The sequence below is a fragment of the Dipodomys merriami genome, unplaced genomic scaffold, assembly GCF_024711535.1.
Source record: "Dipodomys merriami isolate MVZ:Mamm:240054 unplaced genomic scaffold, mDipMer1.0.p SCAF_13, whole genome shotgun sequence".
Classification (NCBI taxonomy): domain Eukaryota; kingdom Metazoa; phylum Chordata; class Mammalia; order Rodentia; family Heteromyidae; genus Dipodomys; species Dipodomys merriami.
This window is the reverse complement of record NW_027202604.1, coordinates 13,072,861-13,088,048: the sequence shown is the minus strand read 5'-3', so window position 1 is coordinate 13,088,048 and position 15,188 is coordinate 13,072,861. Positions and strand designations below refer to the sequence as shown.

The window sequence follows — 15,188 nt, the reverse complement described above, 5'->3', positions numbered from 1 at the left end:
AGTAGAAACGAGATATAATTTTGAATGTGTTTTCCCGAAGATCACGTAAAAGAAAACAATCAAAATAAAACAAACAACAAAAATCAAAATGACACACAGTAATACAAAGCTTTGTAAGAAAGCTCTTACTATTACAGATTCAACATTGTTTGCACTGAAAACAAAGGTTCCCATCCACATTGAGATGGGGAAAAATATCTCAAATCTTTCAAGTTAACAGAAATCAAAACGGGAAGAAAACTAGGGCGAAAAGAAGGAGGGAGAGAGAAAAGGGGAAAAAGAGGGAGGAGAGGAAGGAAACAACATACCATCTCAAAACAGTTCAAAATTTAATAAAAATAGGAAAACAAGAACGGAGGTGTGGAGGGGTGGGCAGGGATACTGATGCACTTGGTGAGTGTGCTTGCACAGGGCCGGCGGGGCTCAGTGAGCAGGCCCCTATGTGGCGTACCGCTTGGTCCACTGTCTGGCCATCCGGTCGTGCTCCGCTCTGTTGGTCATGTACTGTGTGGCAATGCTGCCCACCAGAGGGTCGGCTGCAAGGGAAGCAGAGTCAGGAGTCAGTCAGCACGTAACCATCCCTCTTCTCTTTTTGAGAGGCAAGGGTGTCAAGAAAGCTGGTCCTTTGCTCAGGACAAAAAGCTGCTGCTCTGACGGGGAATGTCACTGCAGCACAGAAGACATTTCATTCATATAACCTGTCCCCAGAGTCCTTCATCTGTGCCTTCAGGATACCTTGTCAGGATTCTCAGTAAGCCTCTCTCCTGGTCCCCACCACACCTTCCCTGCTCTTCTGCTCTTAAGTCCACACTTGACTGAGAACCTGAGCAGCCTGTGGGCTGGGGAAGCCAGGGTGGTGGAAGAGATCTCTTTTGGGGAGAAGTCTGGATGGCCCAGGCAATCCCTTTACCCTTGATTAATACCACACATCAGTGGTGACTCTCAGCCCCTTACCACCTGCTCTGAGGGAACATATACGGGCTCTCTCAACACAGCCAAGCACCAGCTGTTACAGAGAATGAAGATTTAAACTGGCAATACTGGAGGTAAGTACAAAATACCTGGGAACTGGTTAAGCTACTTTAAAAAAAACCTGGCTTAACAGTATGAGAATGGTCAGTGTTGTTCAAAGTGAATGCATTATTTTACATTCTTACTAGCAATGCATAAATGTTCTAGTTTTCTACATCTTTACTAGTATTTGTTAGTATCTGTGGATGCTAAATTTTATTTTGGTGCTGAAGATCAAACACATTTTACCACTGTGATAAAATCCTAGCCCAATGAATGCTAAACTTTAAAGAGTAAACAGTTTATGTCTATTTAGCTTATTCCCATTAGTTAGCTAGTTAAAATTTTCTTTTAAATAATGATTGTTCCTGCCAGTTAGGAACAAATAAATAAATAAGTATTCTTTAATTGAAGTCCCCCCTCCCCCATTTGTAAGAGACAGAGTATCCTGATTCTCTCTTCATCTCCTTCTGCCTTTGGTAGAATAAAAATAACAATAATCTAACATTTGCAAATGTATAATTTTCTTAAAAATAATTTTTTAGTGCCGGGGCTTGAACTTAGGGCCTAAACAGTATCCATGAGCTTCTTTTTGCTTAAGGCTAGCACTCTACCACTTGAGCCACAGCTCACTTCTGGCCTTTTCTGTTTAGGTAGGACTGAGGAATCAAACCCAGGGCTTCATGCATGCTAGGCAAGCACTCTACCATTAAGCCACATTCCCCAGCCCCCCGAAAATACTTTTTTAAGTTCACAGTCATCAAATATAGTTACCCACTGTAAACTAGAATTCTAATGTACCAAACTCACTTTCATATAGCCTTGTCTTCTCACCCTCCTCTTCAGTGGTCACGAGCTAGGCAGGAGGTGTTTGTGAGAGGGGTATGCACACAACAGCCATGACCTAGACACCATCACACATATCCAAGTCTGGACTCTGGACTTGAGCCAGAGATATAAACACCTTGGCTCAGAGCCACAGCTGGACACAAGCCTCAGTGGGGTTAGTTTTCTAGATTACCCTGCCTACTCCTGACTATTGGAAATCTGGTCAAGGAGCTAGGGAGGTACATGGATGCTCTCCACATGGAAGAATGGCTGTCCAAGGATGGTGTGGGTGTTGGGACTGAGCTCTTGTTCTTTTCCTCTCATCTAAAGGTAAGTTACGGAATCCTCTATTAAAGCTGGAACCAACCAAAGAGGGCACTTACTAATCCCTCTAAGCTTGCCAACTCTCACCTCTCCTTAGGAGTAAGCAGCACTTCTCAGTGTGATACCACAAAACGAGTAGACTGTCTGGGGCTCCACAGATGACCATGGAGAAAGTGTTAACTATTAAGTAAATTAATGAGTAATCAAGCCCATTGGCGAGAGGAACTTAGTTCAGTGACTTTCCAAGCCACTGCTGGGTATGGTAATGTGCATTATGTCAGGGATGGCTTTACTTCTGGGAGTTTAATATTTATACACATAAAGCAGAAAATATGATTTTCTCAAACCTCTTGCTTTGTCTTCCAATTCCTTGCAATTGTTTTCTTTTAGTGTCTGAAGGTTTCAGTTCTTATAAAGATTCTTGAACTTAGTTTTCAGTGTTCTCCTGCTTTACAGACATTCTATCTAAACTTGAATTAACTAATCTTGAATTAACTCCATGAGCAATTTGTTCTACCACCCAAGCAAACTTCTTATATACTGCTTCTTCCCAGACCTCAACCAAGAGGACAGTTCTATTTCTAGGATTCAAACTCTTACTATGTCCCCTAGTGCCAGGTAAAGAACTATGTCTAAACAAACCATAATATATCATAGGCAGTAAACTGTTAACTGCTTTCTATTTTGCTTCTAGTAGAAAATGAGGCATCAGAGGCCAACCCACTGCTTATGATGAAATGAGTAGGGTTTTCTGGGTATCATGAAGTGAATAGAGTTCACTGGCCTTATTTTTCCTAACTCTGCTTGTCAGTCAGTCTTTTTGTTGTTGTTGTTGGTCAAGGGGCTTGAACTATGGGCCTGGGCGCTGTCCCTCAGCTCTTCAAGCTCAAGGCGAGAGCTCTACCACTTGAGCTATAGCGCTACTTCCAGTCTTCTGGTGGTTTATTGGAGATAGGAGTCTCACAAGTCTTTCCTGCCCGGGCTGGCTTTGAACCACGATCCTCAGATCTCAGCCTCCTGAGTAGCTAGGATTACAGGCGTGAGCCACCGGTGTCTGGCCTGCTTGTCAGTCTTCTTGCCAGTTTGACCCTACGTTGACGTTTAGGGTTCCCTTTCCACTCCTCTCCTCCCCTTCACTCTCTTCCCTTCCTTTTCTTTTGCTGTATTATTCCTGACTGGCCTGTACTTACATCTCTCCTACCTCAGTCTCCTAGATAGATTTAAAATTATTTTGTGTGTGTGTGTGTGTGTGTGTGTGTGTGTGTGTGTGTCTGCTGGTACTGGGGCTTGAACTTAGGGAATGGGCTGCATCCCTGAGCTCTTTTGGTCAAGGTTAGCACTCTACCACTTGAACCACAGGTCCACTTCTGGCTTTTGACATTTAACTGGAGATAAAGAGTCTTATGGACTTTCCTGCTTGGGCTTCGAACTGCAATCCTCAGATCTCAGCCTCTGTGTAGGTATGAGCCACTGGTACTGGCTAAAATCATGTTTTATGTCTATATTATATTACTTTAATTCTTTCTTATACATCGTTAAAGATAGGAAAGTGTGTTACAGAAACCTGGCCTCATGTTTGGGATCATGCAGATGATCCCAACAGTGGGAAGGACCATTCCCACAGCCACTTATAGGGGCTTGAACTCATAATAAAACAGCCCGATATTTATTCAAGTGAGCAAACCATGCAACAACTTCCCCTCTTCCCCCTTTTCCTTTGTGTTGAGGATTGACAACATGAATCTAGGGGCCTTCCACTGTGATGCTAGGCGCTTTCCTTTCCCATTAACCTATACCTTACCCCCTTCACAGATCCTTTTTGAATGCGTGTGTGCATGCGTGCGTGCACGTGTGTGTGTGTGTGTGCACGTGTGTGCGTGTGTGTGTGTGTGTGTGTGTGTGTGTGTGTGTGTGTGTGTGTGTGTGTGTGTGTGTGTGTGTGTGTGTGTGTGTGTGAGTCCTGGAGCCTGAACTGGGTGCTGTCCCTGAATTTCTTTTGCTCAAGGATAGTGCTCTACCACTTGAGTGCCACCTCCAGCTTTTTGGTGGTTAACTGGAGATAAGAGTCTCATAGACCTTCCTGTCTAGTCTGGCTTTGAACGAGGATCCTCAGATCTCAGCTTCCTGAGTAGCTAGGATATAGCTAGGTTTGAGCCAGATTTTTTTTAGGAAATGCAAAAGCCACTGTAGAAATAAGACAGTTGTTAAGGCCCTAGTTTTTAAATGCTTATAAGGTGGGCATAGTCACAGGTCCCTAAATGCACTTGGAATATTTTTGGAGGCTGAATTTTGGTGGAAAAATTGAATGCAGTAAATGCATTCAATTACAAAATCATATTTAAATTCTAAAATAGTTATTTTTATAGCAGCCTTATGAAGTTTAATTCAACCTCTGGTCCTGAGAGATTTAATGAATGCTTAAAACATCTCCACCCATTTTTTCTATAATTGGCTACATTTGTTTCTGGTGTAAATATGCTGACTAGATTTGCATAGTGATTATATGTGTAGAACTGTATTTTCTGAGGAAGGAGGAAGAGGCTATGAATGAGAACACATTCACACCTGCACAAACAATTGTCTTTTTTACTTGTAAAAGAAGTATCAGTTGTTCTAAAAGATTTTCCTGATTTCTTCTTTACAGACACACATATTGGTTGTTCTTAGGAATGAAACACACACACACACACAGGTTGTTCTTAGGAATGAAACACACACACACACACACACACACACACACACACACACACAAGTGCTGGGGATCAAACATAGGGATATATTTATATTAGGCCGGCATGGTATCACTGAACTACATCCCAACTCTCAATCTTTGAACTGGACTCAACATTGAAAAATGAAAGGAAAAAAAGGAAGAAAGGAAAGAAAGATGAAAGAGAACGAAAGGAAAGACATATAAACTGGTCATGGCAGATAGGGCTGTCTTGACTAGTTTCTATTTCTGGAAGCAAGTATGTAAATTTTGATTAAAATAGGAAATGAAAATTAGCTTAGTAATTTAAATCTAATTTTCATTTTCACTAAGTTCAAATCTCTTAACTATCTTTTTGACACAAAAAGGCCCTTAGGGGAGGTGAGGGGAAGGGAGAGGGAGAGAGAAAGAAGAAGGACAGTATGTATTGTGTGTGTGTGTGTGTGTGTGTGTGTGTGTGTGGAGGGAGAGAGAAAGAAGGACAGTATGTATTGTGTGTGTGTGTGTGTGTGTGTGTGTGTGTGTGTGTGTGTGTGTGTGTGTGTGTGTATGATGGTGGTGACAGGTACAAGGCAGAAAAATTAGGATGCGTAATGCCTTCCAGGCCCAATGGCTCTTTGAGATTGTTTGCCCCAGGAGTGATGTTAAATGCTTAATCAAATGGCACTTGGACCCTTTACAAGGCACATGATTCCACTAACAAGCCAAACCTCAACTTGTAATGAAGTTATAAACTAAAACAAAAATGAGTATTTCTCTAGGGATAATGTAAGAATTAAATGTTAATTTCATTAGCTTGTTATTTTAATCTGCCAAAACTAAGGTCTAAAGAGCTCTGCCCTTATCCACAGCAAATCATCACATTACACTTGTGTTGAGACATTACTTTTCCTGTGACTTACTTGATGGACCTCATTGGAATTTCTTAGATGATAATAAAATGAATCAAGGGAATGGGGATGTCTATGAAACTTGGTTTTGATGTTTGAAGTGGTTCACAAATAATATTTAGATGAGTGGATTTTAGTGGAGTAGTTTTGAAACAGGCATGTTAGGAAGTCCATACTGAAAAGGGAGTTCCTAGCTGATGGGTGCCTAAGAAACTACACTATTCAGAATTGGCATTTCCTCATCCTTCTGTCATCACCCCCAATTTACCACAAGTTAGATTAAGTCTCTAAGCAAACCATGAGCACAACCTATTTTACAGGAACTCTGCCGATAGACTGACACCTTCAAACCCCTTTTCTTGGAGGGTGTTTGATATCAGGGTAACATCACAGTCTGGATTCACTTACCAGAACTGCTTTCACATTATCTGTGAAGTGAAAAAAAGTATGCAAATAACACTAAACATGCCTGGAGGAATATAATAAAAGTGGAACATATGTACTTATATGAGCTTTCATCCTGTCTCAAAAGACTTTTAGATATTAAGCAATGTATTCTCGAGGATGGAAGAGTATGCAAACCAGACACTACTGAGACTAACTTAAAGTCATGGTGAAATATTTTGGCCACTTGATTTGTTAGGGCATGAAGCTATTAATGATTTTGGCAGACATATTGCATTAGGCAAGACCTACCCTTGTTCAGCTACTACTGTAGACATGTCTTTGACAAAAGGATCTCTAATATGACCTTCAAGGGACATCACCCTAGAGAACAACAGTGAGAAATGCAGTAAGACAGGCCTTTGACAAGCTTCTCTTAGTCTTAGGCTAACCTGGTGTACTGATGAAAAGACTGGAAAAATAAAAGGCTAGATTGATTTTTGTAATAGACTTTGTCAGAACTCCATAAACTCCAAGAACACTAGTTAAGCCTGGTTTTTGGACAAGGGCATAGAAAATAAAAGTAACAGAGCAACTTGCTAATAAGGGAGACATTGCTGTTGGGAAACGTTAAAGAGACATATCTGCTATACTCCTTATATGTTAAAGCGAGAAAATGGGAAATTAAGTCTCAAATGTATGGGTTATATTATTAATAAGTAAAGAGAGAGTAATTCTACAGAGTATATTAATTATGTGAGCATTAGTTTAGAACCACAGAATGCTAGCATTTGCTTTAAAACTGTGTAGGATTTTTATAAGTTAATGTAAAATTCCCATGGCTCATTATTGTGGCTTATGCTTATAGTCCTAGTTACTGGGGAGACTAAGATTGGGAGGATCACAGGTTGAGACCAGCACTGGCATAAAGTTAGCAAGACCACATCTCAATCAATAAAAGATGGGCACCTGTCATCACAGCTAAGTAAGGAAGTAGGAGGACATGTCCATCCTTAAAAATACCTACAGCAAAAAGGGCTAGAGATAGGTTCAAGTGGTACAGCACTAACAAGTGCCAAGGCCCTGAGTTCATCTCCCCAGAACTACCATTAATAAATGAATGACTAAATTTCTCCCTTTTGATAGGATAGAAAAAGAAATGCTAAATTTCTGAAATATACATGGCAAAGAGTATATGATTTATTTTTTTTTGAGACAGTCTTGCTGTGTAGCCTGGGCTGACTTAGAATTCTCAACTTTCCCACCTTAGCCTCACAGGTGTTGGGATTATAATTGTGTGACATCATGCAAAACGCGTGCACACACACACACACACACACACACACACACACACACAAAACGCTATGCAATTCTAACCATAACTATATAAAGGGTGACTCTGTAGCACCGAATAAACTTGATCAATGTACATAATAGTCATTTTTATCCCAAATCTAAAACCACAAGGTTTTTAACCCTGATACCGTATCAACAATTCTACTCTGTCTCTCCCTTCTTACTTTCCTCCTCTTGGCAGTACTAGGATTTGAATTCAGAGCCTGTTAGATAGGCACTGTTAGTATTTGGGCCATGTCTCAGCCTGTAACAAGCTTTCTTTTCATGTTATTTTTGAGGTAGTTCTGACTAAAATAAACTGTAGTATATATATTGAAGGTATGAAATATCTTATAAAATATATGTTAGTAGAGTGAAGCAAACAATTTTATACATCATTTCATATGTTACTTATCCCTCTTAAGTGTAGCTATAATTGTCATTAACCCAGAATCCTAATAAAACTACTTGTCGTACATTAGACTTTTAAAATCTTGTTCATTAGATATATTTGCTACCTTGCCTCCTTTGACTGTATTTCTTCATGTCTGTTCTCTCTCCCCTGTTCTGGTAGCTACTGTCTTTTTCTCCATATATTTCATCTTTTCATAGCACAGACTGGCATTGAACTATCAATCCTCCTGCCTATGTCCAAGCATGGGAATTGTTGGCATCTACCACCATGGTTGGTAGGTTATATGCTTTCTTGCTACAGTTATCTGACTTAAAAATCTATCTTGGATACTGTCCTCTTATTAAATATATGGTTTGCAAAATATTTCTATCTGTAGGCTGCCTTATAATTTTTGTTGACTGTTTACTTTGTTATGCATAAGTTTTTTAGTTTGATGAAGCCATGTTTAATTTTGCTTTGGTGGTCTGATATCTAGTGGGATATATACAGGAAGTCACTGCTAAAGCTAATGTAAAGAAACTTCTCCTATTTTCTTCTTACATTTTCATCTGCCTTGAGTTTGTCCGTGTATGGCACAGGGTAAGTACACATTTTTGCTCTGCATGGTGGGAAATTCAGATTTCCTAACACTTTATTGAAGAGATTATTCTTTCCTCATGTGTCTTCTTAGTGCTCCGTCAAGATCAGCTGAACTGCATTAAATCTATTATACACTTGACCCTTGCCAAAAATGTTGCCTTACCAACAACAAACAGTGATTACTCTGTATTTTATCCATGGTGACCCCAAAGTCACTTTTTACTGAGTACACACTCTACTGGAGAGACGACCTGCTCGTGTGGACAAGCATCCCACAGCATTTTAAGTGATGCAGTACTTGAGCTCACTATCACAAGAACAGGAAATGGCTGTGTAAATTATTATAGTACTACAGTTTACACAAGTTAATTTCATTCAGGGATGCATTATTTTGTTTCTTTAAATTTTTTGACTGCCAGTGGTGCCATGTAGAAGTCTTAGTAGTGTTAGTGTGCATATATGTAACATTCATTTTTTTATTACTATCCTTTTTATTGGCATGCAAACAGTAAAAGGGGGTTATACTGTATTAATTCCAAAGACGCAAATAATGTACACTGAACAAGATCACCTTTTCTAATATATTCTTTGTGCTGGTACTGGGCCTTGAACTCAGGGCTTGGGGGCTTTCCCTTAGCATTTTCTCACAAGGGTGGCACTCTACCACTTGAGCCACAGTTCTGTTTCCAGTTTTTTATTTGATGGTTACTTGGAGATAAGAGTATCATGGACTTTCCTGCCCATTTCAGCCTTCTAAGGATCTAGGATTCCAGTTTTGAGCCACTGGCACCTGGCTCCCTTATTTCTTTTAAAAATAATATTTGCTCAGTTTCATTATCTATCCTCTCTCTCTCATACACAGACACACTTTTTATGATAGATTTCTTTATAGTAGTAAATAGCAAAATGGACTATTGGCTATATATATTTTATGTATTTGTATGACATACCTAACTTTTTCTTAATGCTTTTGTTATTTGTAAGCTGTGGAGATCATATGTGATTTTTTAAAAAATAAATTCCTTACCAAGTTTTGAATTTAAGGGCTTGTGTTCTTCAACTTGCTAAGTCACATATCACTTGAGTCCTGTCTCTAGGTTGACTGGTTATTTTGTAGATAAGAGCCTTTTCTCCTTGGCTGGTTTTGAACCTTGATCCTCTGAATCTCAACCTATTCAGTAGTTAGGATTCTATAGGTGTGAGCCAGGTACTGGGCTGCACGTGTTTTTTTAATTGTCCCAAACCTCCCCAAAGTATCTGTCTATATGTGCACCTTCAGAGATAAACATCTAGTTCAAAGGTACTACTTTGCAATATGGACACTTCCTTTAGACAATATTACTCTTTGGATCCATGTGTCTGGAACACTGCTTCATTTATTTTATTCCCTTCAAGTTCTTTCATTCATGTTTTATTGCTCCTAGTAGCTAACTCTTTCATCTCCTTGGTTAAATTTGTTTCTAAGTAGTTTTGCTGCTATTGAAAATGGGATTTTTTCCCCCTTTTTTGGTAGGTTGTGATCTGTATAGAAAAAAATCTGTATAGAACAATCTTGATTTTATACCCTGCAATTTTACTAAGTTCACTTCTTAGACAGTATAGCTTTCAAAAAAGCCTCTGTATACCTAAAAAAATTCAAATAACTACTATTAATGATTGATAAAATGAGTATATACAGTGTGTGTGGTAGTACATACCTATAATGCTAGCTATTCAAGCAGACCTTATCTAAAAAAAAACAACATAAAAATATAAAAGGGCCAGGCACATGGATGAAGTAGGCCCGGGCTCAATCCCCCGCAAAACAAAACCTAAAATAAATCACACACATATTAATATATATTATATATACATATCACACACACATCCCCCATGTCCTTCAAAAACAAACAAATGTCCAGAGTGTCCAGTTCAGGATCGTTAGTGTAAGATTTGCTTTTGCTTATTCACATCAATGCTAGGTTAAATATCAACGACCAAAACAAAGGTCCTAGGTATGGCTACCAGTGTACTGGAATACAGACAAGGCTGAACCTGGTGACAATGACCTGTAATGGGAAACTGCACAGAAACTATGCTTCTTTGAATTTGTTTGAAAGCTCACATTCGTTCTTTTTTTGTTGGGCCTGGGCCCTGGGCCTGGGTGCTGTCCCTCAGCTCTTCAGCTCAAGGCAAGCGCTCTACCACTTGAGCCACAGCACCACTTCTGGCTTTTTTCTGCTTATGTGGTGCTGACGAACTGGACCCAGGGCCTCATGCATGCCAGACAAACACTCTATCACTTAGCCAACTCCCCAGCCAAAGAAAGTTACAAGTAATATTGTTTTATTTTTGTTGGTTGTGGGGCTTGAACTCTGGTCCTGGGTGCTTCCCTCAGCTCTTCAGCTCAAGGAGAGCACTCTACCACTTAAGCCACTGCGCCACTACATTCATTCTTGACATATTATTTTGTTTTACAAAGTGTGACTAAATATTTCTATCATACTGTGAGAAGGAAATGTGGAATATTTTTTATCTTCATTAATAATGGAATAAAGTCATTTATTTTTTGTCTTTATTTGTACAGACTATATTCAAACTTTATGACTTCTTGCCATTTTCCTCTTGAAGTCATCTTCGACTTTTACATATAAGAATTTAGGATGAGGGGGCTTGGCTTAAAATCCCAATACTGATATATATGAGACAGTAATATGTTTAGCAAGTTTTATTTTGCTTTAAATGTGTTGGTAACTATTAATACTGTCTGAAAACAGCAGTGGATGGTGAAAAACATGATTTGGAATACAGTCAACCAAAAGTTCAGTATTTCTGTGGATGACTTATGGCCATAGCTGTATGGTAAAAGCTTAGAATGACAGCTGAAGAGAATTTTGGATGGTAATTCAATTCACAGGGAAAAACTGAGGGGAGAGCTAGGGTCAGCTCCAAATTCAGAGATTCATGAAATCCAATTTTTCTTTTTCTCTTTTTGGTGTCAATCCTTGGGCTTGAACTAAGGCCCTGGGCATTCACTGAGCTTTCTTGCACAAGGCTAACAATCTACCACATGAGCCATACCTCCACTTCTGCTTTTTGATAGGTAATTGGAGATCAGAGTCTTGAGATTCTCAGATCTCAGCCTCCTGAGTAGCTAGGATAACAGATGTGAACCACTAGCACCCAGCCACAAAACTTACTTTTAAAAGTACAACTTGTAGCAGAAGCTACTGTGGAATCAGAAGCAGAATGTTGTTGTAATGTAGAGAAGCAGCAATTCTAGTTGTGCAGACTCAGCTCTAGAGTGACAACACATATGCTTCTTTCTGCTACAGCCTAACTGATTATTTCCTCAACTGCAAAAATGTTCATGCCCTACTTCTTTCTGTGACTGTCAATTTTTTTTTAAAGCTTTTTCCTTGTACCGAGATTAAAAAAAATCTCAATTCAGCCAAACAGAGTTTATCATGAAATCTGGGTTTAATTCACACCCTAGTTCCTGGGAACAGACAGGGGATACAGAAAGCTTTTACTGAGATTCTGGCTAAAACTATACCTTTCAGGCTGCCATACAAAATATCACAGATTAGACAGCACCAATAGCAGCAATTTCTTAACTAGTTCTAGAGGCTGGACAGTCTAAATCCTAAGTACAGGATAATTTGGTTTTTGGTCAGGGCTCTGCTCTCTTGCTACTTACTGAGTCTTCACATAGGAGGGGCAGGGGAGAGAGGAAGAGTGGGAACTCCTGTGTAGTTAGAGTGTGTGTGTGTGTGTGTGTGTGTGTGTGTGTGTGTGTGTGTGTGTGTGTGTGTGTGTGTGTGTGTGTGTGTGTGTGTGTGTGTGTGTGTGTGTGTGTGTGTGTGTGTGTCTGTGTGTGTGTCTGTGTCTGTGTGTGTGTCTGTGTCTGTGTGTGTGTCTGTGTCTGTGTGCTGGGCCCTGGAACTTGAACTTAAAGCCCTTGAGCTTCTTTTGCTACAACCTAGCATTCAATTAATTACCTGAACCACAGTTCCACCTCTGTTTTTTTTTTTTTTTTTTTTTTTGGTAGTTAATGGGAGGTAAGAATCTCGGGGACTTTCCCTGGCTTTACATTATGACCTTTAGATCTCAGCCTCCGGACTTAGCTAGGATTATAAGGTGCAAATCACTCTTGTGTGTTATCTTAAAATTCTTTTTTCTCATTAAGCCAGGCCTTTGCATATGTTAGATAAATTCCCTAAAACCCCTTGATGTCTTTTTTTTCTGGAAAGGATGCTAATGTTTTTAGATCTAGGGACCACCTCGTTATCTTTTAACCTTTATTAGCTCTTTATAAGCACTATTACCACATACAGTCACATTAATGCTTATGAGTGTTTCAACATATTCATTCTGGAGCATGGATGCCACAATCCAGTTGACAGGAAAGCCTTAGACTTGTTCTCCCTGAGCATGGGAGCAGTTACAGCAAACCAGGCTTTCCACCTTCTCATCTTACCTTGAGGGGTGAGGCCCTATGGTCATGTTTTTTCACAGTCACCTCCACATTTTTTTGCAGGGGAACCTACTTGCAGCCTTTCTAAACATACCACTCTCGGCTCCAATCAGGCAACTCAGCTCTGTGGCGCTGCTTATCTGTCACTCACCCTCCATTAGACAGGAAGTGGCTAGAAGTAGCTCCCTGGGGCAGGAGAGACAGCGGCCTCTGTAGAATACCCATCCCTCAGTGCCAAGTACAGTTTCTCTCAACTTTTGGCACTAAAAATAAATACCCTTTGAATTGAGAGCTTGAGGAATGCTTTAAAATTACAGTAATTAGGAGTAATTGCCCTGACTATCTATTAAAAGACCAATTTTAAATGATTAGTAGTGAACAGGAAAGTTACTTTACATTTAGAAATCCGTGAGAACCGTATCTGACAAGAAAGTATGTAACTGAAATCCTGTTAAAAAGACTGAGGCAGATGTAGAACTATTTGAAAAGACTGCTTACCACTGGGTGACCTGTAGAGTGCCTAACTGCTACGAGCACGTTACTTTATAGCCAGAGGTTTATCTTGGAAAAGATACTGGAAGCTTGCCACCACAGATGTCAATATTGGTAGATATTTTACTAAATGAAGAGAACCTAATGCTACACAGAATAAATACAGAAAACATTCATGTCTCATTCCTGGCTTTTGCGTAAAAGGTTCTGAAGTATTTAAAAACTACAAAGGCAGTTTTCTCTACCTCAGCCTAGCAGGGCCAACATTAAATCCCAAATGAAGAGGGCTCCTGGAGGACACTGTAGGGTGTAATCTGCAGGTGTGTTACAACTGACTTGGGAGATAAATTAGTTTAGAAAAATTTCATACTTCAGGGTGATTTGTCTTATACCAGCTTCTGGAATGTTGCCCATATAATTTTTCTTTCTCTTCAAGTTCTTTTTGTATAGACTGATAAAGCCTCTGAATTGGGGTGGGGGTGGGGGTGAGGCACCTTTAGGAAGAAATAGATGATAGCATAGAGTGTAGAAATTGGCCTCCCAGGGATAATATGCTTGACTATTTAGGGACCTACCCTAGCAAAGGGAGCTGATGGCTCAGAAAGAACAGTTGTTTCTACCCCAGGTCCCAACTCTTGGCCTCTATTCTCTGAAGTAGTGTAGATATGAGTCACCTAAGGGGATATATGCCACAGAAATGCTGATAAAAGTGCTCAGGGCTCCCTAATAGGGAGGAACTTATAGTCTTGCCACAACAAGGTGTGGGTGGTAAGTGGATTCTAAGTGTAGAGCATCACAAAAGAGCAGGTGTGTAAGACTGAAGGCTTCAACTGCTGGCCATCTGAAGCCTTCGTGGTAAGCAAAAGCCCTGATCTGTTTCTAGTCAACTCCCCCCATCTCTCCTCCCCTGCTAGAGGGCAATAGATTAACCTTTAGGGAAAGCTGTTTTCCCTGAGAAGTGGATTTTAGCAAGTAATTATTCATGTAAAAATGTATATGTAAATACAATACACACATACATGCACATATATTTGAAATTTATCTTTTAGCAATTATTATCTAGCATGTAGTTCAGTGGAATTAAATACATTCAAATTGTTGGCGGGAGATGATTACTATCATTACTTTTTGCAGTGCTGTAGATAGATCTCGGAGAATTAAGCAGTTCTACCTTCTGAAAGATACTAACCTTTTATTTTCAGTGGTGAGGACTGATTCCAGGACATCACACACGCTACTGTAAGTGCTGAGTGCGCTACGAGTGTGCTACATTCCCATCCTCTTTTTTTCCCCTAGGGGGATGGGGGGGCGGAGGTCAGATTGGACCTTGCACGTATATATTTTATCTTTAGGTCTGAGATATGTATCTCTTGTAAAAAAACAGAGGAGGCAGCACAGATTTAAAAAATGCTTAGATTAAGGTGATTTTCTGAAAAGTTTTGTAGCTAGATAGGGTTAGCATGAGGGGGGACAGAGAACATGCATTGTGGGTGCTTGGAATAAAGAAGCAGATTCATAATTAATTTCATAGTTGATGGGATAATCCTAAATATTTAAATTTTCTCAAATGTAAAAGCTAGGAGGCTAAAACAAATTGAACTTAATTATTTGTCTCCTTACAGAAAAAACAATTCTATCACATATGAAAACTTCAAATACAAATCTATGAAGTTTTTTGAAGAAATTATACAGGAAAAAAAACTTTTATAGACATCTTAAAGGCCAGGTCACTACACCTCACAGAGCTAATATGGGCCTTCAGTT

The 15,188-nt window shown here is 39.7% G+C and overlaps 1 protein-coding gene across 2 annotated transcripts in view; it reads right to left on the bottom strand.

The window, feature by feature from the left end:
• Nucleotides 1-312: 312 nt before the first annotated feature.
• LOC138824676 (ubiquitin-conjugating enzyme E2 E2) overlaps nt 313-15,188 on the bottom strand; it is a 235,435-nt gene continuing 220,559 nt past the window's right edge. For both annotated transcript variants that reach the window (XM_070018687.1, XM_070018688.1), the window contains exon 6: nt 313-536. In XM_070018687.1, the coding sequence (XP_069874788.1) occupies nt 439-536 (98 nt within the window). In that variant the 3' untranslated portion in view covers nt 313-438. The remainder of the gene's footprint in view (nt 537-15,188) is intronic.